This window comes from Sylvia atricapilla, chromosome 7 (assembly GCF_009819655.1).
Source record: "Sylvia atricapilla isolate bSylAtr1 chromosome 7, bSylAtr1.pri, whole genome shotgun sequence".
In the NCBI taxonomy this organism is placed as follows: Eukaryota; Metazoa; Chordata; class Aves; order Passeriformes; family Sylviidae; genus Sylvia; species Sylvia atricapilla.
Window position 1 is genome coordinate 21,462,355 of NC_089146.1, and position 27,805 is coordinate 21,490,159.

The window sequence follows — 27,805 nt, forward strand, 5'->3', positions numbered from 1 at the left end:
ACCTCGTCTCAGGGAGAGACGCTCCAATAGCCTCAGACACCAACCAAGGACCTCATTGCTGCCAATGTGTGCCTGGGCAGCAGCCAGCGCCCAAAGCTCAGATGGACTGTGAGCAGCCCGGGAAGCTCTTGAGCTGGAAAGTGTTTATGTTTATGTTTATGTTTCCGTTTCTGACCGGGTTTTTCAACTCGCGGTTACTGTCAAAGGTTTCGATACTGCCAAAGGTTTCGTTTTCAGCGAAAAAGGAGTGGCACTGAGCGGCGCGGGGCGCGGAGCTGCCGCCCTGTCCCGGCGAGCCGTGTCCCGGAGAGCCGGGCCCTCACGCACCGCCCTCCCAAGCGAAAGCGAAAGCGGCGCCGGTGCTGGGCAGAGCGGGCCGGGCCGCGGAGGGTTGGCGGAGGGTTCGCGGCCGCGCTGCTCGCCAGGGCCCAGCACAGCCCGCAGGAGCCCCGGGAGCCGCCATGGAAGAGAGCACCCGGGACGAGCGGTTCCTGTACATGATCTCCTGCTTCAGGCCGCGGCTGAAGCAGTTCATCCAGGTGCAGCCCGTGCTGGACCAGCTCCCGTCGCTGAGCGCGGAGGACAGGGACAGGGTGCGTGCGGCCGCCCAGCAGCGGGGCGCGGCGGCGGGCGCCGAGGAGCTGCTGCGGGCCGTGGAGCGGGGCCCCCGCGGCTGCGGCTGGATCCGCGAGTTCCTGCAGGCGCTGGAGCGCGGGGGCTGCAGCCTGGCCGCCTGCTACGCCAACCCCAGCCTGAGCCAGCTGCCCTCGCCGGCACAGGAGGCCGAGCACGACCTGTGCGCCCGCCTGGTGCAGCTGCTGCACGGCACGCTGGTGGACAGGATGCGCGCCGTGCCGGTGGCCGAGAAGTGCCTGGAGATGGGAATCTTCCAGGACGAGGACATGGATCGGGTGAGTCCGGGCTCAGACAGTGCCACAGACACTGACCATCCCCAGTGGCTGCGGGGCAGGTAGGAAGCCACAGCTACAAATGCATAGTAAATGCAAAAATAGAAGGGGAGTTCCCAGACTTGGAGGGAAAGAGATGGTTGGTCCAGGTAAGCCAATGAAGGCTGTGGACAATGGGCCAGCAGGCGGGATTCCAGTTAAGAGCCTGGCAAAGAAGAATGCCAGGAACAGAGGGCTGGACCAAGACAGTGTCTGCGTGGAAGAAATATGTCAGACTTTACTTATCATTTTGCCACAGACCTTAGGCTCAGAAGATCATCGTCTTCTGGCCCTTGAACCATGGGAAGTAGTGATGGTCTGTAAAGTCCTAAAGAATACTTGAGTTAAAATAAAGCAAGGTTTTCCATCCACTTTTTTTGCTACAGGTTTGCTAAGGACTGTCACACTAGACAGTGAGGTGGGCAGAAATACCAGTGGGACAAGAACAAGGAAGTGTTAACCTTTGATGAAAAGGTTGCCCAGTGTTTATTCCACTTGGCTAAAAATGACTTGACTGGAATGTGAAACCTACTTGAAACTCAAAAGAAATTGATATCCTGAAACAGTGTTAGAACAAATTAAAATAGTAATTGCCATAGCAATGAGAGGAAAACTGGTAAGCTAAGGGTGGAACTAAATCACATTTGCACTCTGAGCCTTTGCATCCACTTTTGAGGTAGTTTTATGCTCCATCTCAGTTAAATGACTGTAAGATACATAATTTTGTCTTGTGATCATCAGGTAGCAGCAGCGATCAGATGCACCCTAATTAGTAGGGAGCCAAGCATGGTTACACAACAGGCAGATGCTGAGGCCTTCTAGGAAGCTACTGGCTCCATTCCCTGGTAATGGGTCCTCATGTTCCCCTGGGCCACCTTTTCGCTGCTGGTATTTCCATCAGACCGTTTAATACCCTTCACAATCCTACCAGTTTGAACGCCAGTGGAGTTTAGGCTTTCCTAATGCCTCCCACTTTGCACACACTTCCTTTTAGTCATGGATCTCAGTCAGGTGTTCCCACTGCTATGCCTGCCCATTTTCTTCCATATCAGAATGGATGATTCTTGAGCCTTGAGAAAATGGTCCTTGAGACCGGTCACTTCTCTCAGGCTGCTTTGCTCTTGTGGTCCTGGTTTTGTTCCTCATGTGATCACATGTCAAGTTCTGCTTGTGACAGCTGTGAGACGCTGTTTCATAGCTTCTTTGAGGGCAATAGCCACTTTCTAGAGGCTTAGCTATGGTATTTTTAAGTGAGAGTTGAGATGATAAAGCCAGAGTTTAAGAAGGGAAATGTTCCATTTTATGTATGAGGTCATGTTACGGGAGATTTGGTAAAACTGTGTGACACCATTTCTCCTTAATCAAGGTTGCCTATTCCCTAAACCAGTCTGAGCACCAATTATTATTCCACAATGCTAATAATTATTATATAATGGTTACTGTTGTAACTGTGGTCTAGTACTAGCAGTCTCTGAAATTAAATTTTAGATCTCATAGGTTTTATATATCCTACCCAAAACCATATGGGATGAGCATGAGGCTGGACAAAATTGCAATCATTCTCTCTTGATAAGTGGCAAGTCCACTTTATATCTCTATTTTTCAGTATGTTTTAATAATGTTTTAAAGGGCAATGCTTTTGCACCTTACAAACGTCCTCAGACCATTTCCTGTCTGTGTGAGAGTTATTTCTCGTTTTTATTTTAACCAGATCCAGACTGTTTCTGACAATCGTGGGAACAGAGATGGTGCAAGGGAGCTACTGAGCAGAATTGTCCAGAAGAAAGATTGGTTCTCTTCTTTTTTGGTTGCTCTCCGTGAAACCCAACATGAAGATCTTGCAGATGATTTAAGTGGAAATACAGGAGGTAATAATCTTACTTCACTGATACTGATGGGTGGATTTAATATCTCTTTTTTTTCTTTTTGGTACTGTTACTTAAGAAGCAATGCAGGATTCCCACCATATTGTTTTATTGTGACACTGAGAGTAATGATTGCCCAGGGATTTCAAAATCAAGTTATGTAACAGCTTAATTGATAGAGTTTTAAATACTAAAAGTCCTTATTAAGCAATATGAGAATTACAGCAGTATGGGTTTAGTTAAAATTAAACTGAATCTTACCTTTAAAACTGATTGGTTTTCAGTGTGGTTTTTATAATCATTCATAAAAAATACTCTGAAGATTAATTTGAACAAACAAAAAACAGATTTTACCTGAATTTTTTCTTCACTACAAATGTTTCCTTTACAGAATGCTTTTCAAATATTTTTGGCATTTTAAAGTATTTTGTATATTATAAGACATTCATAGGTCTCAAAGCATGATAAAATTTACTGAAAACAATAAAATTAACTAGTATAGTGACTACTCCTTTTCATTCCTTTATAATGTTTATAATACTGTAAAGTTATCCCAATGCTCCCCTGTATTCTTAAATATAAAAAAGAAAGCAGCCCCCAAATAATTTATCCCTTAGCTTTACTCCCCATATGTTTTATAAAATTTTAGAGACTAAATTATTTTAACAGATTCCCCATTTAGCAGCTTCAGCCTGCTCACTTGAGGAGCTCATCAGAACTGTCTCTGTTTTTAGTTGCTGTATATGGGTCAGAGCATTAAGATTGAGGTAAGAGGGACATGAAGGTGTCTCTTCCAGCTTTGGACAGGAATCAGAGGGTGCTCTGCCGGACACAGACAGGCAGCTGTCATATTTGAGGATGCAGTTCAAAGATGGTTGAGTGCTGCAGTCTGCAGGACAAGACCAACCAAGTCACAGCCTCAGAAGATCATTCTGAGTGAAACTCGGATGCTGGCAATAGCTCAGCCGCTGTTGTGATCCTAATTTTCATGCTGCGTTGCAGCTGTGTGAAACTTAAATTCTCATGTTCACTACTTTGCCATCAGTGAGGTAAACAATGTAACAAATACACAAATTGTTAATATTCTTTTCATATTTTTATTTTCAATTCTTTTCACATTTTGCATTTCTGAATTTTCAGTATAGTGCAGACCATATAGAGTAAAACTGAAGTTTAATTGAGTTGTTTGATGGACTACTGAATGAATGCATTTTTTCCACAATTTCTTTGTAATCTTGGGCAGTGCAGGCCCCAGACAAACTGTACAGACTTATGCATAAATCATGAGTAGTGTTATCAAGAGGATAAGTAATTTCCTTGTACACAGTCGTGTATGTGTGTAGTAGATACATGAAGTGTGTGATTGCAGGAGCATGCCCTGACATAAGGTCACAGAGAGGAAACGGCTTCATTCGGTACTGTGGGTAAAGAACACTGATGCTACATTTTATTCTTGCAGCTTGACCCCCTGTGATTTGTTACAGTAAAATATGTTGTTATTAGCAAACACCTATGCACAGAAATTGAGAACTTCTTAAAAATAAATCTATTAATCTTTTTAAGTTTAGTTTCTAATTTTAAATTAGTAAATTCTTAATAAATATTTATAGAAAGGTCAAAATTCCAAACTATAACATTAGAGTCAAGACCAAGACCATATGTTATACCGTTATGTGCATGATGAATACAGGTTAGTTCTGTGTTTTCTGTGCTCCACACTATAAGAAATTAAATGTTTTGGAGAACTGTCTTAGAATTTCTCTTTATTTTCTGGTAACAGAGAATAAACAAAATGGGATGGAGGAGAATACAAATGAAGAGACAGAAGTTACAAGCCAACCTGGACACATCATAGAGGAGAATTTGAAGCAGGAAGAAAATGTGGATGATAGTTTCAGCAGTGGGAGCAGTGTGTTGGAAACATCCACAGAAAAGAATTCTACGGTGTCAGGTTTGTCCCCTAACTGGTATTTTGATCTGGTACCTGTGTGAACAAATGAGTAGTATTCAAATATATTTAATATTTTATAAGAGTATTAATATTATTAGATTAATATTTTATTTCTGACCCATCCATAGTAGGCTTATACTATTCAATGAGAACTTTAGGTTAACATCAACAACTCCATACATTGTTGACAAAATTTAAGGTAAGAAGAATGGTTTTATACCACTAAAACTGCATCTGTATTAAGTACTTCTTTCTGGAAGACTGGAAATTCTATATTGAAAAGCATTTTTTTTGTTTTGAAAAAATGTCCAACAAGTAATTTTTCTGTTTATTTAAGGGTTTTTTATTTACAGAATATCAAACAACCTTTCTTATGTCACTCAGAAGTAAATTTTAAGTAAAAATGTTCAGAAATGGTTGTGGCCTGTTGTTCATATAGATCCACTCTTAAAAACATGCCTTGGTAGTTGATTGCGAGCAAGAGCAATTACCAGCAACAATGCCCAAACACAGCTGCAAACCAGTGAACCACACATACACAGCATGGCTCAGGAACCACGTGTATTCAAACAATAGTTACATCTAAGGTAAATCCTGCCTGAAATTATACTAGTGGCTTTACTCAGCCAAGGAAGTAAGACAGCTAAGGCTGCTCTCTTTTTATTTATGAATAGGGTTTTTTTAGAAAAAATGGCTCTGAAAAACTGCAGCCCTTCAATGTGCAGTAGTTGTAGCCAATTTCTCCTTTAGCATGATATTAACAGGATATCACAATGCTTTGTAGCAAGTAGTGAGTGAATTGTTAACTACAGCAAAATTATCAATTTGCTTTTCCTGGGTTAGAACATAATCTGGCAGTACAAAGAAGAGGTACCAAATATTTAATGATAATTCAAAATAATCTGACTGGATTATTCTTTCTGGACAAAGCTAAGGCTCTTATTTGGCCTACTAAGGGTAGGCTTTCATTGCTGTTAGCCTGATCTTCTACTTGCCTCTTGTCAGGTTGAGGATTACAGAAAATTAGATCTATCAGTTATTAACTAGTGTGCCACAAGCTAATTGTAGGTAAAAAACTATGGTCTCAGCACAGAACTGAAATTAATAGTGTGTTATTAGCAGTCTGGGCAGTGGAGCAGATCTGTGCAGTGAAATGGCTAAGGGGGTACAGAGTACATGGATTGTATCAGTTTGCTTCAGATTGATTCCAGTCTCGTGGACTGGGTGCCTGCCTTTGTTCTAAATACAAATCTCGTTTGGTTTCAGCTGACAGTTCATTTATTCTGATCTAAACCAGCTCTGTGATATGAACCAAAATAGTGTAAGTGGGGACAATTGTCAGATTCACTGTAAACACGCAGTTCTGAGGTGAACCGAAGCAGAGTGTAGATGCAGGGTAACAAGGGCTGCCAGGAGATAGTGCTTCCTGGAGATTTCTGCAGAGGAACTGCCTCACATTCAGCCATCCTCAGGTGCAGTAGCCTTTGATACCAATGCACTTGTACACTCCCACTTAACAGCACTCAGGTCTTTTTTCATTTCCTATTTCCATCCTTTCTCATGATTTCATAAGACTGTAATTTTAGACCACACAGATTAAAATACAAATGGAACCCAGATTCTACTTCCGAGTGTGCTGGGAGCCCACCTAGTTTGTAATTTGATGCTGTCAAGTGTTGTCAGTTTTTGCAGCACAGTCCCACCATTGCTTTATATCTTGAGAAGGACATATTTCAAGAAGAAAAAAGCTTTTCAAGTCACTTGAAATTGCTGCCATTTGCATTGTATCTGAAGCCTCCTCTGACCGTTTTATTAGGTAGATGAAACAGAGACACTCAGAAGGTATGAGAGCAGTAAGGTCATAAAAACAAGTAGAAATGGATCATTTAGCCTAAGAGATAACCAGAGAAAAACTGAGCACGCAAAAACACAGGTAAGAAACTTCAGACATCCAAAATTGCACTAAAGCAAATAAATTCGCAAGGCAAACATTTGGATTAAGTTGCTGCAGTTAACTATACAAACCACATTTTAAATAATAGCAGCTCTCTTTTTCAAGGCTCGTTTTTCATTCCATTCCATTCTATTGTCTCTCTGCTTATTTAGTATTCAGTGTAAAGTGACTGCAAATCTTCCGGTGAAATATTCGGCAAGCAGGACTCTAAGGGAAGATTAGCAAAAGTGGTAAAAACAACTGATAGAATGTTAATCCTTATCTTCATTATTTTGGAAATGTTTACTGATTTGAGTTTTTAAAAAAATTATTTTCTTTTCAAATAATTCAAGTAAGTTGCCACAATTGAAAAAGGAGAACGTTATTCTCTTCACCTTTCATTTGCAAGATGAGTATTTTGCATTTCACTTCAACACTGATGTTTTCTGTTGAGAGATTGTTGTATAATGCATGCTGCAACTTGTAATCCAGGTAACTGTGTAAAAAACACTTTATGGATTCATATTCTCGTGACTTTCAGAAGGTCATTTTAGATGGGAGGCCATAGGGAATAGATACACAGAATTTTAATTTTGTCTTCCCTTTCCTGTTTTATGTAGATTCCTAGAAAGTGAAAGCAAGAGATAGTATTATGTTCATAGCTGGGAGTTCCCCCTAATGCTACTAATTAGTTTGTTACAGGTCTTTGAGCATGGCTTGTAACTGGTGAGGTTTTCTTCTTTTTTTATGCCTTCTGTTGATTGCATTCATTTGTTGAAAAACCTACTAAGACCTGACTCCTAGTGAGAGCTGACCTAGCCTCATAAATTTACTGAATGCAGACTAGGTTCAACTTCCACCTCACTCACCAAGACTTCACAGTCTTTCAGGCGTTCCTATCTGGGACAGTGTAACTTCCCTTCAGTGCTAAATTCCCATTCACAGAATCTATTTTGCTTTATGCATAATTTTTTGGGGACAGTCAGTTGCGAAAAATATGTATATAGAGTATAATGGGATATTGACTGGAAAGAACTTGATGGAAACACAAGTTCACTGGCTAATTAAGCAAAACATTGGTCAGCGCTGTTATTCTGGCTGATTCCATCTGCACACCCTGGCTCGGTTGCAGAGTGTGTCGGTGAGCTGATGGCTCAGGATGCTGCTGTTCGCTGCGGGTTTTCCCGGAAGGACCGGGTGTCTCCTTAGATACCGAAAGGACTGAGTTTTGGGCAATCCGGCTTTACGAGCAGCGCTGGCGGCCCGAGGGGAGGGATGCACGGCGTGGATGGGCCAGCAGAGGGCGAGCGGAGCGCGGGAATCGCCGAGCGGAGCGCGGGAATCGCCGAGCGGAGCGCGGGAATCGCCGAGCGGAGCGCGGGAATCGCCAGCGGAGCGCGGGAATGGCCGCGCCCGGGGCCCCCCGCGGGATCGGGGCCGTCGCTTCTGCTCCTGCCTCTGCTCATCGCTGCTTGTGTTCGCACTTTTCATGGTACACGAGGAAACTTTAAAAACAAATCACAGTTCTGGTTTTGTTTGTATTCTGCTACAGATGTAGCTCTCATGGCTTGCAGTTGAGAATGTTCAGTTTGTCAGCAACTATTTTTTTGGCTTTTCACCTTTTAGGAAAGATACAGTAAAATAGGAGTAAAGGCGATTATGCAGATGATCATGTCTGGAATCCCTGCTTTTAAGCAATAAATCATGACCTATAGTGCCTTACCTCTGCCATGCTTTGGATATTAATCTTCCACTCCATATTTTCTTCTATAAGAAAATGAATGGTATTTTTCATTCTCTTATCTTTAACAAAAATAGAGAAAAATACATCTCAGCCATCCTGACATTCATCTAACCTACTTTAACAATTTAAGGGGAGAGCAAACAATATGCATTTGCCATTAATATTGCTACAGCAAATACATTATCCTATTTTTTTGTGTGTGTGTTTTTCATTTAGAGTCAGATGTCTCCATAGGAGATGGAAGTGTCATTAACTTGAATGAAGACCTGGGACAGAGCTGCACAACCAGTGATTCAGGTACATTTCCCTTCTGTTGTTATTTAGTAATTGCGAAGTAGGCTCTGGGGGAAATACTCTGTGAGTGGGCTAAAACAAAACTCAGCAGAGGGCTTTCTTTCACGGTAAACTCTAGTTCACTGTATTTAGATGCCAGACTTACTTTGTTGGGAAGCAGATACCATTTTTAATGGTCTGGACCTAAATCCTAGCCCCAAACCAGTTGATTTACTGAGATCATCTGAACAGGTCTCTAGACATCATCACTGTACAAACTGGTCAGTGAGGCAGAATGATAAAATCACATAGGCTGAAGGGACTAGAAGTCATCCAGTGCAGTCACCTGGACAGATATTCATACTGCTGCCACACAGACGTGTTTCTTTTGCTCTCAGAGAGACGCTAGATTGTGTCTGGCCCTCACATAGGGTGAGAGGGAATAGGAATGCCTTAGAGGCCGCGAAAGGTTAGCAGAAGCATCTCCTGGGTACCTGCAGAACAATAATGAAGATGCAGAACAATAATCTGAAGACCTTTGTGAATCTCACATTTAAACACGTGTATGTTCTAAATACAGTTTTAAACTAGATATTGGAATGTGTTTAAATAATTCTTAGCAGACAGGTATTATCTAGCTATGTATGGTCTGAGCCAAACTAAACACTGCTATTGTAAAAGACATCGCAGTATTTTTTTGTCTTTTTTTTTTTTTCTATTCTTTTCAAACCTCAGGCAAAACAAATTGGGAGCTGTCCACCATGGTGATTGGCCTGTTTACAGAATTCAACACTTTTTCAAATCTATCCTGTATAAAATTTGTGCTGGGATTATGTCTTGTGCAAGGGCTAGAAAAAATCTGAGAACATTTCAAGCCAGCTGGGCCTAATAAATCTAGTATTACATCAGTAAGGTCATTCTAAATATTATATATCCTATACCTGAAAAGTATTTATTATAAATACTTTTAAAATCATTTCAAGTTTTTTAAATATTAAAATGCACATATTTTGTAACTACACTGAAAATTCAGGATACCTCAGACCTAAATTGCTACCCTACAGCTAAGATTTTAATCTGTGTGTTGCTAGCTCTAAAGAATTTACTTTGCACTTCTTTATCAACTGAGGACACTCATCAGCCACAATGTATTTTTTGCCTCACTCTGCCGCATGAAATGTCTGGGCGTGGGAACTTCTCTGTTCTGTGGACAGGCAGGCACACTGTATCAGTTGGTCAGGCTGAGCCAGCTCCTGGCATTTGGCAGCAAGTATGTATGTATGGCCTCATCCTTTAAGATTCCTGAAGTATCTCTCAGTAACCAAATTGAGCATTTGCTGTGTCCAGTAATCCAGAAAAAGAAAAAACAAAAAAAACTTCAGTTTTGTGAAGAAAGGAGAATGTTCAGATTTTTTCATGGTGTTTCTTTGCTTTATGTTCTGTAACATGTGGCTTTTAAAAACAACAAGTTAAAAAGTTTTTAAAAACATCCACGCCTTTTAATCATGTCTAGTAAACTCAGTGAGAGTCATAATGAGAAAAAAGTGCTAAGAAGACAAAGATGCACTATTGAATTTTATAATTTGAGATTTTGCAGTAAGGCTGTTGTATTAACAAAGATGTTTGGATTGTGTCATTATGCACTGACATGATTTGGATTTTAATGCAAAGAATCATGTAGATTCAGCTGCATTTTTATGTACAAGAGTAATTTCACATTTTATAAAATTGTGTATTTAGGACAATAGAATATTTATCATGTTTCTTTTAACCCAGAGGAGCAATTCACATGAGCCTTGTACGAAGGCAGACAACTTCCCTAATGTTATACCCTGCATGATGAAAAATCTTTAATTATTTAATTCTTTAATCTGTGAGAAGATTCCTGTATTAGCCTTTATCTAAACAAGGGCTGAAGAAGCTATGAGAGCCAAGTTAAATATTTTTTAGGCCTGGACTGTTAATTGAGGATGTTAAGGAGCTGAAATTTAACCAAACAGATGGGTGGTAAAGTGCTAGTTTCAGTATGATAGAGCTATTGAATTTAGCCAACCAGAAAGCAAACAACGTTCTTCCTCAAAAGAGAGTAGTAGAAGTCAGATAAGTAACAGCAAGTACTCTCTGCTGCAAATCTCCCTGTGTCCAGGTAGCACTGCACTCACACTAAAAGGCAAAACAAGCAAAAAACACTTTAGAATGACATTCAGATGTTTCCATCAGCAGTGTTTTATCAAGCTTCATTACTTTTTGTTAGTTTAATTTTATTTAATGGAATCAGGAATACTAGAAAAATATACTTACTTTGTGTGTAATGTATCAGTGATAATAAAATCCTCATGATTCTTCATTGAATGATATCATCGGGAAACAAAACTAGGGTTTTTCTCCCCTCGTTTTCAGTCTTAGAATGAATTTATGCATTTTCTTCACTGAGGGAAGTTAATAACTGAATAGTGGTCTAAACCTATTTGTAGGGAAAAAACCCATGAAAACTCAATTTAAATAAATCCTTCTGATACTAATACGTATATAAATTCTGACTCTCTAAATATATGTAAACTCAAGAGAGTTTACTTTTATGCTTTTCTTACTGCTGAAAATAATTCAACAGCATTTTTTTTCACTTTTACATTTAGAACATTATTTCTTCTGTGAGCAGTAGATCTAAACTCTGCCATTGCATTTTCAATAAGAGATCGAAGGCTTTGGCCTTAGGTGGCAAATGTATATGGCTTTTTAATAAACATCCAATTGCATTATGTACGAGTCAGGCTAAGAAACAATGTAATCTGCCATGAGTAGGTGCGATACATTCTGCAGTTAGCTCCTTCTTGTATCGGCAGTTGAATTTTCTTATCTATTTGGTCTTTATAATGCCTTTGACCATTTTAAGTGTTCCATATCTTTTTTTTCTTTCTATGGCTCCATTTTTCATTCTCTGGGAAGTATTTAAAAAGGTAGCTCTCTTGTAACCAAATAAATTTCAGTATTGATCAAGGACAACATCACAGAAACTTGGCTAGGTTATAAATACCGCAGCTCCAAACACAACCTTTGTTGGTCCCAGTGCTACTGAACTGTATCATTTGAATTTTTACCTAATAATATATACCTAATATGCCTAATATAGCAGTCATTTCGACATAGATGGGTGAGGCCCAGGTGGTTTATTCCACCTGCCCTGAGATTGGATGGAAGCAGTTCTGATCCAGAGTTGCACAGGTCCTCAGAGCAACATTGTCTATGCTAGTGTGCTGTTTCTATTTATTCACAAGATGCTTGATAGTAGATTAATATTTTTCCCTTTGACATTTTTTCACTCCTCTGGTACATGTTCTGTGCCTCCTGTTTGAAACTTATATTTCATTATACCCTCAGATGAAGATGAAGTGGAGAGGAGAGCCTCACCTCAGCCAGATCTGACCCTGAGAGATTACCAGATGGAAGTTGCAAAGCCAGCACTGAATGGGGAGAATATTATAATATGTCTCCCTACGGGCAGTGGTAAAACCAGAGTGGCTGTTTACATTACCAAAGATCACTTGGATAAGAGAAGAGCATCAAAGCCTGGAAAAGTCATAGTACTTGTTAATAAGGTGAGTTGGTCCATTTTTAAAAGAACAGTATTTTTCAAACATCACGTATTGATGATATAGGCATTGTAAAGTAATATAAACAAAATTCTCAGCCTCTCCAGATCTGCTGTGTTTAAAGACATAGAGTTCTAGACTGTCGTCTCCATAGCACCATCAGCCTGGTTCAAGCACAAATTATGTTAGTGTACCTCAGTGCAAGTGCAAATTTAGATGTGCTGTAATAACCACATTATTGGAAAAAGTATGATTTCATTTTTTAATGAAAATACGTATTTTTTCACATTCTGTGTTTTAATTTGTTAATGAAGGCCACCCAATAGTCTCACAATAAGTTAAGAAATGTTTTGTTAGGTTTTCTGACACTTGCTGTAATTTTAGCAGTTAAATTTAGCACATATAGATTAATCTTCTATTGTAATATTAAAATATAGAAATACATTTAAGAATTATATTGAAGTTAAAAACAATATCCATATCCTCTTATAAGAATAAATATGAAAGCACATTATAAGCTCAGTTAAGTAGTCAGAGCATGCATGGTTTGTTCATTCTTTCAAAGGCTCAGTTAAGCCAAAGTTTATGGGATAAAAAGGTTTTATAGAAGTTGCAGGGGAGAAATTGATTTGAAGATTTTTGCTGCTTAATTTTCTTTTTTTCTAACAACATTTGTGGCAAACAGGAATGTATTTTTAATCCTGTGTTTTAATTCTTTTAAATTCTTTGAAAACTTTTGTTCAGGTTCCATTGGTAGAACAGCATTTACGAACAGAGTTTAGTCCATTCCTGAAGCGTTGGTATCAGGTTATTGGTTTAAGTGGTGATTCTCAGCTGAAAATCTCATTTCCTGAAGTTGTCAGAAGAAATGATGTCATCATCTGTACAGCACAGATCCTTGAGAATTCACTGTTAAATGCATCCAAGGAAGATGAAGAAGGCGTCCACTTATCAGGCAAGTTTTTTATTCTGAAATTTTTACAGCGGTTATAAAAGCATGTCTCTAATCTGGAAAATTGCAGAGTTAAAACGTGCTGTATTCAGTAGGAGGTTTTTTTTTTATTTACTTGTTTTAAAAATGCAAGCTGTAGTCAAAATCAGGCCTTAATTAATAAGCATGCAAGCCAAAATTAGACTCTGTAGTTTATTTGTACTAAATATTTGTTATGTTTTCTATTTTATTTATCTTAAGCACAACTTTGTGCAAATGCAGTTGTACAGATTCCACTTTCCAAGCTTGGTAGAGTATTGAATCATTATCAAATAGAAGCCATATACAGGATGAGAAAAAACTATCAAAACTCAAATGCACTTGGTAGTTTGAGAGACACAGTGGAACACAATCTAAAAGCCAATCTGTTGTAAAAGTTATATTCTTTAAACTCTTGTAATTTTGCTAATGTACAGTGATATGATAGCTTATAACTGTGTCTCTCTAAGCTCAGCAGATATAATGGTTTCCTACAACAGATGAAGGAAGTTGAAGAAAGAAAAAGATAAAGAAGGCAAGATTGTTTTCCCAGAATGCTAAAGTGGCAGGTATCTCTGGAAAATCAGAAAATAAATGGTTTTATCTGTCAGTGAGGTACAAATAGAACAGCCCATGACATCAGCTCTGGGGCCTGGGGTGCAGTGAGCTTCCTCTGTGAGATGTGAACTTCTCCCTCTATTTGCCCACAAATCAACCCCTTTTCAGATAGTGAAGGATGTAGGAGAGAGCTGTAATATTCAAAATAATGGCCCTGAGATAAAAGGATTGGTCTGGGTCAAAGAGACAGCAGAGACACCTGAGGAGTTGGTCTGTGTCTGTCAGGGCCTGGTGCTGACTGGAGTTCTTCTTGATCCAAACTACTCCTGCAGAGCCATTTGGCTGCCTCAGAATTGCACTCCCTCCTTCAGAATGCCTTGTTATTAACCTAGGCAGAGTACCAGCAATTTTCTTATACTTATTTCCTCTCCACTGCATCTAAGTTAATAAACTTTCCTACATCTGAATCATTTTGGAATGCTGTATGGAGGCATGAGAACATTCCTACTGGAACTGCTGGCCTGTTTAGAATTGGGCTGGGTCCCAACCAGATTGTGTAATGAAGTGGGTTGAATGGGTTTCACACTTTGCGAAGTTTCCTTCATGAGGAGCTACATTTTTTCCAGAACTTACGCGGCCCTGCAGCTCAGGTTTTTTTCTGAGCTATTACACCTGTGCTCCTAAGATCAGCTGGACCAAAGCCAAGCTAGCATGAACACAGCCAGCTCCATTTCCATGGCTGTGACTTGGTTAACTCACAGCCTTTATAAATCATCCTAATTAGTTACAAGTTTTTTTCCAGATTTCTGTGCCTACTTTTTTCATCTCTTTCCACAGAGGTCTGCATTACACGTAACATGGAATTCCAGCCTCTGTGAAATGGAGGGGACTATCTTAATTGCATTTTGCCAAATGTTGATTTTCTTTACCAAGGGCTGAAATCACTGTATGGACTTTCTAAAAGCTGTGTATCACTTTCTTAGTCAAAGAAGCACATTCCTTCTGGTAGGTTAGTTTCTACACAAGTAGTTATAGATTATGGATGATGGAGATGATGGTCAAAATCAAAGGAGTAAGTTCATGTTGGCAGAATAACTGAGGAACTGCAAGCACTGCTTCTGAAATCTTACAATATGTAGAAATCTTGGAAATAAATAAGAATTTAGATTTTAAACTACATCACTCCTGTCCAAACTGGCTTCCTGAACCGCTGTGAAGGCAATCAGCTTTTCACAGTGACACGGAGTGCTGGCTTGCTTTCCTAGCAGAAATGTTAGGTGTAGCCTTTAAATATAACTTCCTTTGTTTAGTCTCTGTCTTTCTTTAGGTTCTTCAATACCAGCTGAGACTGATTTATCTCTGTTAATTTCCAGCTTCTGCTGCCAGTTGTTGAAAACTGACTTGTAGTGGTGCAATAATTTGAGCACATCAATTATGCATCAATGTGTAAACAAGACCATGGTAATTGTCCACAAAAAAAAAAAAAAATACATATGAGTTTAACCCTGATAATTTCAGTGATCTTCTTTACAGTCATGTCCACAAACTTTCTTCAAATTGTTGGAAATAATGTTGATTTAGAGAGTTACTGGCCAGCTACAGAAAGACTGGGAGCTCCATATACCAGTTTTGCTGTTAGAAAAACAGAAAAATGTTCATGAATCTTACAGCTCATGTCACCGGCTGCTTGTGCAGATAGATTAAAGATATGTTTTCTATATGTTTTGAGAAACTTGAAACAAAAAATAATTTTATTTTTCCTTGTTGTATAGTACATTTCTAGCATGTAATTATACTGTGCCCAAAAAGCACACAATACCTGTCTGAATTTCCATCAGTTTCCTCCACTACAAAAGAGAGATGAGCAGTAGTGCTCCCACTAATCTGTTTGTTCTTTCTAATATCACATCCATAAAGTAATGTAAATGTTTTAATTGGACACTAATAGGGAGGAAATATCTGTGTTGCTACAAAATGGAAGCATATTTTGACCACAGCAAACCTTTCAAGAATGTCTGAAAGGCTTCTAACATGTTATGTATGTTTTCAAAAGCAAACACTGTGTAGTTTGTCAGACACAGTTATGGATATAAAAGATAGTATTGAGTTCAACTATGATATGTTCTTACCACTGGTAAGATATGAAAAATATTTCTCTGAAATTCTTTATATCATCAGATTGTTTTTGCAAAAATACGAAGTCTTTTTTCCCATTACATGAAATGTAAAACTACTTGGCACATCAGGACTGCAGCAAAGGTTCCAAAGTCCATTAAATATATTCAGCATCCATCCACACCTTCCTCCAACACTTCAGTTTCCCAGTACATTAGTTCTCAGACAAACTGATGGGTTCTTTTCAACACCATCCTTACCTGTTATAAAATTATTCACTTTAGGAGTCTTCTTTTTTTTCCAGATTTTTCCCTCATCATTATCGATGAGTGTCATCACACTCAAAAGGAAGGTGTCTACAACAACATAATGCGACGTTACTTAAAAGAAAAGATTAAGAACAGGAGGCTGGCAAAAGAAAACAAACCACTGATCCCACAGCCTCAGATTCTGGGACTTACAGCCTCACCTGGTGTAGGAGGTGCAACAACCAACTCGAAAGCTGAAGAGCACATTTTGAAAGTAAATAGGCCTAACACTCGCAAACCATCAAAGGGATATTGTCTTGTTCAAGTAAAACTTTTAAAGTCAGTTTCAGGCTCCAAACAGACAATCTGTTGATTTTTGTTTGTTTGTTTGTTTGTTTGTTTGTTTTTTCTTGTGTACATGGAAGTTCAGCTCATAACTATTAATTTGACCCTTTAAAAAATGGACAAATAAAGGTTACTTTACAGGAAGAGTAGGGGTACTGAAAAGGGAAGTTAAATGTTTGCCTCACTTGAAAAAATTCCCAAGTTAAGATCAGAGGCAAGAAATCCACAATGTAGTACAGTTTTATGGTTACTAAAAGTCTTATTGTTCCGTTGATGCCTTATAATTTACTGTGTATCCTTAAATACTAGAGACACAATGTATTTTATATCTGTATTTCTAGAGTGACTAAGCTGAGCATTTTTGTGAGTCCAAGAAAATGAGAAACAATGTTGAATACTTAAACAAACAGAAACCACTTGTGAGATACAGGTAGCATACAAACATATTTTGCTTTTTCAATTAGTTACTTATTGGGGTTGCATGAACACCTGACAAAAGATAGTCTGTTAAATTCTATACTTTAATAAATTTTATTTTACTGGAAATTAAATGGGTTTGCATTAGGAAAAAAAAAAGTTAGAATTTAGTACAGTACTGCAGTGAAAACTCCTGACTAGTAAATTGCACAAAACAGAATGTGATATTGAATACGTGAGGCATGCAAGAATGTTTTACGCTCTATTGAAGTAGACAGAATTGCAAAGAATTTTGACACAAAAAAATTGCTGGCAATGGAAAAAGCAGAAAATTCCTTTTTATCAGATCTGAATTCCTAATAATAGGATTCTGGGGTTTGTAGTTGAAGATTAATCTGAATCTGTAATCTGAATATGCAAGCTGAAATATGTAACTACCACTGAAGACATTAAAAAGATCACCTGGCACTGTGATCTTTTTTAAGTCTCCTTAAAGACTTAAAAGATTACTGTTTTCTCTGCTCAGAATAAAGTTGTGATTTCTCGTATTACTTAAAGACATTTACATATTTTCTCCCTGGAAGAGGTCAAAAGCAGGAAAGTCAAGTTGTGCACTTGGCACAGAAATTGTCTCTCTATGTCTTTCTGTTCCAGGAAAGATTATCTCAAATAATTTTCTACTCTTATAATAACTCTTACTTTTATAATTAATCCTGAATATTTGTTTTCTTTTTTTTTTTTTATTTCACCATTATTTATATTTATTTTGTTCTCCAAAATCTATTTTTCCAGAGTACTGATGCTATATTTTCCTTCTCAAAATATCAAAATACTTTGCATCCTGATCTACGATTTTTTCCCATGTGCAAGTATAACTTCTGGCCTAAAAAGTAACTAGTGCAGTTTATCTCAAGCAGTTTTCAAAGACTTCAACTTTCTTATGCTGATATTGCCTTTATCCATTTTTTGTGGGAAGAAAGTCAAGTTATATAAACCTCGATATCAAAATAAGAAACTTTGTTGCATTAATTCAGTTTTTATGTGAAATAACTGATTCAATATTAAAGAAGTAACATTTTGCTTTCTCCCAGATCTGTGCCAATCTCGATGCAAGTAGAATTATGACTGTTGAGGAGCATACTTCCCAGCTAAAGAATCAGGTGAAGGAACCATCTAAGAAGACTGTGATTGCAGATGACAAAAAGAGGGTATGTTCTTTCAAAAAAATCAGTATTAAAGTTATATTGCCCTTTAAAAATGTCTTGTATGATATCAAAAACTTTTGCCTAATGCTCTTTTTCTATAGACTTTGGATGATCCAGAGTGCTAATTTGAATATTGTTGCTTTCCTCTGTTTCAAAAAGTATCAATAAAAAGTCAAATAAAACTAAAATTTGACTTATGTCAGTTATATTCTCAATTATCTGGTCAAAAGGCCTTCTAAAGCTGAAATATTTGTATTGAAGTGATGATACTGTATTCCATTTTTTACAAAAAGGTGCTATTTCACAGTATAATTCTTTGTATTATTCTGACCTGTATATTTGCGTAACATTAAACACACTTAAGAGCCTTACTTTTTAAATTTAAGGTTTAACTTAAAAAAAAAAAATACTCAGTGTGGTACTAGCCAATGTTTTTGTTGCCAGAAGATGCCTACTTACTTTGCCTGATCAATTTATTTCTAGGATCCATTTAAAGAGAGAATTATTGAGGTCATGACAGAAATACAAAACTATTGCCAGCTGCATCCCAAATCTGAGTTTGGAACTCAGACATATGAACAGTGGGTGATCAGAGAAGAGAGAAGAGGTAACTGCATAGCAAATATACCCCAGCTTTGGATTTCTTTGGGTTGTTCTATGCTAAGACTTTTTTTTGTATTTTTGTTCCCTACTAGCTGCAAAAGAAGAAAAGCGCAGGGAGCGTGTCTGTGCGGAACACTTGAAGAAATACAACGATGCTCTCCAGATCAATGACACCATCCGAATGGTGGATGCCTACAACCACCTAAATAACTTTTACGAAGAGGAGAAAAGTAAGAAGACAGTAAGGAGTGATGATGATGATGATGATGGGGATGATGAACCAGCAGTATCTAAACAGGATGAAACAGATGAATTTCTAATAGGTTTATTTCATGGTGAGTTTGAAATATATTGTGATATTTACTATGTGAAATCCATAATAGTGCACTAACATGGTTTGCATGGGCCCATTAGTCATTGAATCCTAGAGATTGCTGTGTTGTTTATTATCACAATGCCTTAATATCCCAGTTCATACGGTTTTGAATGCTTTTTAAACAACATTATAGTGGGATCATGTCATAATATGTAATAACGGTTCTCAGCTTCCACCTAAAGGCACCTTTTTTTTGCTGCCAGTAAGCAAAAGCTATTCTCTGCTTTTATCCAGTGAAATGTCCCTGAGGACACTCTGGACAGACACATAAAACATGTATTCCAGCAGACACTCTTGGGAGGCTAAAGGTTGAGCAAATAGAATACAGATGTAATGAAATGATGCGTTCTTAACCAACCTTTTCTGCTGAAATTTGTCCATATACCAAGATAGGAGAGTGCTGACTTTGAGTTGGTTCAGGTAAAGAACATTTGGTTAGAGAATTAAACAAAAGATCAAACTGCAAAGACCAAAGTTAGTTGCTTTTTTTCCCAGATCAGTCACTATGGAATTAAGTCATTCATGAATCCTTTATGCTCTTTACTGCCGTTACAATGAGAAAAAGCTAGACAAGTTTGCTCCCATCACCCATCGCTCTTGGGTGGTGCAAACAAAAATAGATTGTACTGCAGAGTGTGACCCATCTTCATATATCCAATGGGCTACAAATTTTTCTCACCATCACTGGGAGATCCAGGAAATGAAAAAAAAACCAAAAAAAACCCCCAAAAAACTTAAAAATATAGGTTAGATAATGTCAGCATGGTTGAAATTACTCTTAATACATGTCTATTCCCCCTTATTTAGATTTTCAGTAGTGAGCTGTTGCTGAGAACCAAAAATTTAAATCAACTAAAAATGAAACTTAGTTTCATTAGTATAATTTCTGGTTGCTTTTATTTCTGCCAGTAAATGAAGTTCAAAGAATTCGTCAATAAATTCCATTTTGATAGGATTTTACCACTGATAGTACTAGGAGTAATAAAATAAAATCTAAAATTTCTCAGCTTTAAGAGCAGAATTCATCTTTGGGTGATAAGCCTCCTGCAGCCCTTAGTTTAGCTTTAACTAAGGTGGAAAATTATGGGAGTTTGTTACATTTATCTATTTTTTGTATGCATTTCTATGTTTGATTACATTCTAAAATATGAATAAGACTAGTCATAAAGCCACTGTCTAGGTGGAGTTGCAGATTGTGGTACATTGAGTATGATTGCCTAGGATTAGGTACACTGCCATAGTCTGCCCAGGGTCATCATATCAGAGTGTATTAACACACAAAGTCTGTGCCCACAAGTGTTCTTGTGTTTGCATAGTCATCTGATAATGACATAGGTTTTTAAATATTAGAAGTTTTTTAAAAATTTAAAACACATGAGGAATCCTCCCTCTCTATGGTCAATAGAGCCAGCCATTCATTTGACAGTTCACTGAGTACGTAGAAATGTCTTGGAACTGCAATATAAATAACAACCCATGCTGGTGTCTACTGTACTGCATGTTCCTAGTAGGGATTCCTACTTTAATTCATGTCCCAAGGACAATTTATGTCTAAATTGATAAAACATTACTAGCTCCCAAGCTGTACATATTAATCTGTTTCTCCTTGTAAGACTTTTTTCCCATTATTTTTAAATAGTTCTATAAATATTACAAGCTGTGATTTAGCTCTTTATTACAGTGCATTTGACTCTGTACCACCTTTGTGTGTATAGGAAGGATTTTTCCTTTGTCTTTTTCTCACGATGAAATATACACAAAGTATATGATAATGGTGATTTATTTTGATTGATTGGTGTGTTTTTAGTGACTATAAACTCAGTTCAAAAAATAATTGGGTCGCCACAGGTCTTTAAACTGAATGTGAATTAGCTATGCTGAGAGAATTATATAGGAAGCTGCTCTTTGTTTTGTGGGTTTTGGGGTTCATTTTGCTTCAAACTGTTATTTTACATGGCTACATTTTCCTAATTTACATCTGTTCTTTTTAAAGCAAAAAAGAAACAGCTGGAAGAGTTGACTGGAAAGCCAGAAAATGAAAATGAGAAGCTAATAAAGTTGAGAAATACTTTAATGGAGGAGTTCACAAAGACTGAGGAACCTCGAGGAATCATTTTCACAAAGACTCGTCTAAGTGCCTTTGCTCTATTCCAGTGGATTAAGGACAACCCAAAATTTAAAGAAGTGGGAATTAGGGCCCATTATCTTATTGGCTCTGGACATAAGAGTGAAATGAAGCCCATGACTCAGGTATAGAACCATGCATGTCAACATTACCTCTTGTACATGATTTTGGAAAACAGCTTGTTTTAGTACTAGTTTTAGTAGAAGTTTGGAGCCCAGAGTTCTGGTTTCATACTTGCCAGCAACTTATCTTCATAATGATATGTGAATAATAATGTTTGAATAATTTTAGTTCCACAAGTAACAGGATTTTTTTGGTTTTGGATTCTGTGGCAATAGGAGTAGCCAGCATCCATTGCCTTGAGTAGTGTATAGTTGTATACACCCAGTGGTATATAGACCCAGTTGTATATAGACCCAAGTTGTATCAAGGCATGGAAAGTAAAAGTAAATAAAATGTAAACAGCAAAAATGCAATCGTTAAATGAGTTTATACTTATCAGGACAACAGTAATTCACATTATATTTTAGCTGCTGAATTGAAAAATAAAACTACAAAGTTAATTATGCCTGTCTTTTTATAATATCATTGCTTAAATCAAATTACACCAATTTATATGCATGCTTCACACTGACGCATAACCATTGAAAGAAAACTTGTCAGAATTCCTACCAAAAATATCACAATTGATCACTCAATTGTGTCCGTCTTGTACCATTGATCTCATACACCACATCTCTCTGGTGATTTATACTTGCCATTAAAATATTTTCAAATCAGAGTATTTTGCTTCTGTTCTGCTCTTTACTCCCCATATCAGTGTTTATGCAAAAATGGTGTGTTTTGCTGCTGGGCAGGGTCCATATTTTTCTGCTGCACTGACTTTCAAGGAAAAAAGTTCTCTCAAAAATTCTCTCCAAAAATTGCTTGAGTTCTATCAAACTTGGAATTTAATTTCTGTGGCACATTGCACAAACAATAGCTTCTGCATTTTGAAAACTAATATAGCAAATGGCAAGTTTCTGTTCCTCTGCTCAAGCTGGTGGCAAACACTCAGTTGATTCAGAAGTCTGTGATTTAGATCTTTCCTTTTTAAGTGTATCGTTGTTGTTCTTCTTGGTGCTTATCCAGATCCCCAGAGTTATGATCTCCATTTATTATGGGGAATTTTAAGTGCTTTAGAACTAGAATTGGAGGTCTATATTTTAATGAGAAATTACTGAAGTGATAGAAATCCCATCTTATGAATAAGTACTTAAAGAATTTCAAAACAGTAGGACAACTATATTATCAAATCTCCTAGTACCTGTGACAATAGGCTACGAAATTCCAAGCTCAGTTACCATAAAAGGATTGGCTTCTGCTCCCCCCTCCCTCAAAATATGGTGCTGAACACCTGTTAAAGGAGTTCACTAGGAACTCCTTCTTTTGCAAGATGCTTAAATGCAGTTGTTAAAGCCTCTTGATGTTTGGCACTCAGCTCAGAAATAATGGGACTGTAATTCCTGAAACTCGTTAATTAGAAGAAACTGGTAACCGATACTAATACTGAAAGTTAATTTAATGATTTTAATTTACAGAATGAGCAAAGAGAAGTTATTGATAAATTTCGACGTGGAAATGTAAATTTACTAATTGCTACTACTGTAGCTGAGGAAGGGCTGGACATCAAAGAGTGTAACATCGTTATACGCTACGGCCTCGTCACCAATGAAATTGCTATGGTGCAGGTATGAGTTTTCTGCATATATAACTTACTTTAATAGTGCTTTTCTTTTTGCAATGGGCAAGTGGAATCATATACATGATGTTTGGGAATAATTTTTAAATACTTGAATGCTAAAAGAGAAAATGCCCTTGCAACAAGTTTTGTTTCCAATTGCTATCCTCAGTCCGTATGCAGTATAAAATTTGCCCCTCTCAGTAATGGTGTAACATCTGTTCAAAGTTCTACACAAACATTAAGGTCTTTTAATAGAAGAGGTACAAGAATATTGTCATCAGACCAGTTGATGCGAGAGGCATTTGTACCACCAGTGTATGGATACCACACCATCATCAGCTAAGGCGAGATTATTACATACCAGGATGAATACCAGTTTGATACGTGCTCTCATTTAACTTATGAACACACATGTTTATATATTTAATATTTAAATGCGTGCCTATATTTTAACAACAAAATACAATTTCAGCATTGCAAAACAATTTGCTAATCACAAATCTCCTGAGCAGTTCTCATAGGTATCATGGATGATACTGCAGAAATATTATGTGTTATTCACTGATTCTTTATCTGTCTGAGTTAAATGAAATAAACTGCTCTTTGGGGATAGTGCATATGGAATAGTGCATGTCTTCCATTACAAAACTAAGAAAAAAATGTTGTGTGATGTAATAGGGAGTATTGTGGTGTTTATTTTTGTATTCCTTGCAAATTGTAGGCTCGTGGTAGAGCTCGAGCTGATGAAAGCACCTATGCTCTTGTGGCTTCGATTGGCTCAGGGGCTGTTGAACGTGAAGATGTTAATATGTTTCGTGAGAAAATGATGTATAAGGCCATTCAGCGTGTCCAGAAGATGCCACAGGAAGAGTATTTAGAAAAGGTATTCACTGCAACTCTGCACTTTCCCTTTAAAGAAAAGTGATTTATATTGTATGAAATAATTTCCATTTCAAATCTACTTAGAAGAGAAAAACTTAAAATAATACTAGTTACTACATATGGCTTTGAATTCTTTTGCCAATATTTGTTTTATAGTCTGTTTTCTTGTCCTTTAGAAAAGTCTGGTTTTCTGTTGGTAATAGGAAAACACACAAGCGAGGGAAATTGACTAGAAGTCATGTTGACAGTGAACTCAGTAAAATAACCGAGAAAGAAAACTATTACTGTCATTCCAGCAGAATGTTACAGTGCTCTTACTGATCTGTTTTGTAGATTGAGAGTTTCCAGTTGCAAAGTGTAATGGAAAAACACATGAAGGCAAAGAGAGATCAGCTCAAGACATACAAGAAAAATCCTTCACTAATAAAATTCTTATGCAAAAATTGCTCCAAGCCGATATGTTCTGGAGAAGACATACAAGTTATTGAAAACATGCATCATGTCAGTGTGAAAAAAGATTTCCAGTAAGTGTTTATGAACTACTTTATCTCTTTCAGACAGAAACAGATTTTCTTTTCATCGAGGCTGTAACAGGGCCTGTAACCCTCTAGGCCCTGTGAGAAAAAAATAGATTATTCCAATATTGTTGGGTCCTAGGCTCTATGGAGTTTACAGTTAAGGAGCTTGAACAAAATGTTTGTTCTTATTCTTCATTTCAAGGGGAATTGAGTTTAAGACTTCCAAAAAAAGATGCAGCTTCTGTGGTACTATTAACTAGGTCACTTGTTACGTAGTGTGGTATATATGCCACTCTGCACAGGCTAATAGTAACCTTCAGGATCAAGTACTCCCTAAATAAATGATGCAAAAATGTATACATACTCTGCAGGTCTGGGTAGTCAGAACCAAATGATTCTGTTAAGGGTTAAAGTTGAACTATAGGGAATAAAGAGAAAACTTTTAATTTTCAGGTATTATTTCTTTGACAGTTCCATGACACCTGAAAAAAACAAGCTACATCTGTCTGTTACTAGAACAAGAGGCTGCTGCTCCCACTTTAAGATGTGTGAGGAAGAATGCAGCTCCTGAAATGCAGTGGGACATGGAGTACATTACTTGTTACATCATCTTTACTTAGAACCGTGAAGCATGACCTTGCATTTTCTCAAACTCCTCAATGTGTCAGCAGTCAGAGAGTCTATGACTTTTTAGGTTTCATATCTGATTTCAGCAATCTTAGTCACTGTTTATATATGTCTGTATGTAGCATGGAATGGCCAATGGATTCTAATGGGTGCTGTCTGTTTTTCAGAAGTCATTATCATACAAGAGAAAATAAAACGCTGCAGGATAAGCAAGCTGATTACCAGACAAATGGAGAAATTATATGCAAAGACTGCGGACAAGTGAGGAACATCTTATTTTCACACTCTTCCTGTTGTCTGTAGTTATTTTTATCTAATGATTTTGTCTTACTTTGTCTGAAATGTAATTTCCTTCTACTTGCAGGCTTGGGGAAATATGATGGTTCACCGAGGTCTTGACCTGCCTTGTCTAAAGATTAGAAATTTTGTGGTTGTGTTTGCAGACAAGAAAACAACAAAGCAAATTTTTAAGAGATGGGGAGATCTTCCCATCAGGTTTCCTAGTTTTGATTATGCAGCTCATTGTCCTTCAAGCGATGAAGATTAAGGACAACTTCTCTCTGGTGATCAGAAGCTCCTGTGTCCCACAGAGAATGCTGCATCATAAGCACTGTGAAAGCTCCTGGACATAAGGAAACTGTCTTGAAGACAAAAAGCGAAACAAGAAAGGAGAAGGACAAAGTCTACACAGCTGCTGTCTGCACTCAGATTTGTACTCCTGGACAAAGATGGCAAATGCATTGCAGTCATATGTATTTATGGAACAAACTCCTGTCTCTTTTCACTACAGGGTGACAACATTGTCAAAAGTGTCTTAGATGACCTGTTGTCAGTCCCAGTACACTGTAAAGGGACCTTAAGATATGCCATGGTCATTATTTTCTTCATGCTATGATGATCGTGAAGATAAAGTATCTCAAAAGAGGAGCCACATAAAGAAGAGATTACCCCTTATCTCTCAATCACTGTTCCAATGTCAGTGTTTTCATGACTGAGTTTCTACCTTCATAAATACAGCTGAAAGCTCATACACTTTGACAGCCTAAAATTAAGCTTCCCTTAGAAGACATTTCAAAAAATCAAGTCCTTAACCTGAAACTGATTACTTTAATGTCCAAGATGTACATTGCAAAAGTCACTCTCTGTGTGTCAGTTTTGTAGAATTGTTAGACTGGCTACATATTGAGGTGGGTATTTTTTATTTTTTTTTCAATAAATTGCTATAACTAGCCTTTACCAACTGTGATACTGTAAATTCTCTTCCACTGGAAGTATTTAGACAATAACCATAGCTTCACCCTTGAAATTTAAAGGATGGCAGTATTTTGACTGTAAAAATAGCATAATGTTTCTTCATATTTATCTCATGGACAGATTTCTTTCCCTCCCCCAACCCCACCTTTTGCAAGTAAGATATTGGAGAGTGGAAGGAAGATTAATTTGTTGTTACAACAGCAACTGAATTAATTATTAGAATAGGCTCTTGGGAAATCATCCAGATATTGTTCATTATCTGGATAATCTCTGGATTTCTTTATTAATGAGTTGTTACAGGTACATAAATGCAGTATAACACACTGTACGTGGCATTCTCAAGTATCAGAATTAGTTTATCCAGTACTTTTAAAGAAGTGTAAAACATTGTTAAAAATAGTACATAATTTCATAGATTGCTGCTGAGCTTTTGATACTTCCCTTTATTGAAGGAACAAAAGCATATCCAGATGAATTTCTACACATGTGCTACAGACCTGTATGACAAATGTGGTTTACCTGGGTGCTGTTGTTATTCTCCCAGTTCCTGGCGTGACTCTGCCACATTGTCACCAAAGCTTAAAGTGTGTTTGCACTATCTCACTTCAGCATAATGCATAATGAACCTCAAATTAATCCTGCTGGTGTTTAGGGTAACGAATTTCCAGTCAAGTTATGTTCTCTGAATGGGGCTGTAAAACACACCTATATTGCCCATCCAGGAAGTGTGACATTGTAAAAAAACAAGCTAAATTGCTGTATTTTATCTTCTGCTTACCTCCGCATTTATTGACCTTAGGGACCCAACATCCTTCAGGGAATGTGACAATTCCTGATTGTATTTACAACTTGCAGCTTTTATTAGTTCACAAATGTGGAAAGAAGAAAATTGGGGATTTGTCTAGCTGTGGGTGTGGTTGCTTAAGAACTGGATCCATCTCAGTTGCATGTTCATTGCTCTGTCTCCTTTTGGTCTGATGTCATGCACAACCTACATATGTAAATCTGCATTTCCTCACAAGTGAAGAGTACATACTTTAGTAACCTTCGAGTAGTTGCATAACTGGTTGGATAGCTGCTGGCCAAACTGAGGATGCTTTCTGCTCCATAATTTGCCCATTTCTCTAAGAGACTTACCCTCTTTCTACCTTTCTTACACTTCTACTTCTCTTACATTGTGGGTTCCTTACGTTGCAGAAGTTAGGAAGTTTGGCTGTTGAAAGAATTGCTGTTTGCGTCTTCACTGGTACTAATCTAAGCAGTCCAGAGAAGGGAGTTCAGGCATCAGCAGTAGTTCTACAAAGCTTGTAAATATCATTCTCTGACAGGCAATTTTTTAATTCTAATCTGCAACCATTGTGAATCCTATTAAAACTCATGCCTAAATAATTTGATTTCTGAAGTAGATAAATACATACTATGCAGCATAAAGTCATTTTGTAAAGCCTTTTAGATCATGGGAGATTGAATCATTTCCTTTGAAGCATTCTCTAAGTATGCATTCATTAGAAGAAGCTGCATATTTGGAATGGAAAA

At 37.6% G+C, this 27,805-nt stretch overlaps 1 protein-coding gene across 2 annotated transcripts; it reads left to right on the plus strand.

The window, feature by feature from the left end:
* Window positions 1-367: 367 nt before the first annotated feature.
* On the plus strand, window positions 368-26,251 carry IFIH1 (interferon induced with helicase C domain 1). Of its 2 annotated transcripts, XM_066322882.1 has the most exons (16): window positions 368-911; window positions 2,659-2,815; window positions 4,593-4,763; window positions 8,657-8,737; window positions 12,092-12,309; window positions 13,048-13,258; window positions 16,251-16,468; window positions 18,048-18,164; window positions 18,645-18,768; window positions 18,857-19,099; window positions 21,134-21,390; window positions 22,846-22,995; window positions 23,710-23,871; window positions 24,204-24,394; window positions 25,183-25,276; window positions 25,380-26,251. In XM_066322882.1, the coding sequence occupies exons 1-16, from the start codon at window positions 462-464 to the stop codon at window positions 25,560-25,562; spliced, it is 3,027 nt and encodes a 1,008-aa protein (XP_066178979.1). In that variant the 5' UTR covers window positions 368-461; the 3' UTR covers window positions 25,563-26,251. The 2 variants fall into 2 exon arrangements, with proteins under 2 accessions (XP_066178979.1, XP_066178980.1); XM_066322883.1 differs by lacking the exons at window positions 24,204-24,394; window positions 25,183-25,276.
* The last annotated feature ends 1,554 nt before the right edge of the window (window positions 26,252-27,805 follow it).

Excerpts from the sequence above, each read along its gene's own strand:
- IFIH1 (XM_066322882.1), top strand. The coding sequence starts at position 462 with ATGGAAGAGAGCACCCGGGACGAGCGGTTCCTGTACATGATCTCCTGC. Across the intron at positions 12,310-13,047 it reads TCATAGTACTTGTTAATAAG|GTTCCATTGGTAGAACAGCA; the intron begins GTGAGTTGGTCC and ends ACTTTTGTTCAG. Across the intron at positions 13,259-16,250 it reads AGAAGGCGTCCACTTATCAG|ATTTTTCCCTCATCATTATC; the intron begins GCAAGTTTTTTA and ends TTTTTTTTCCAG.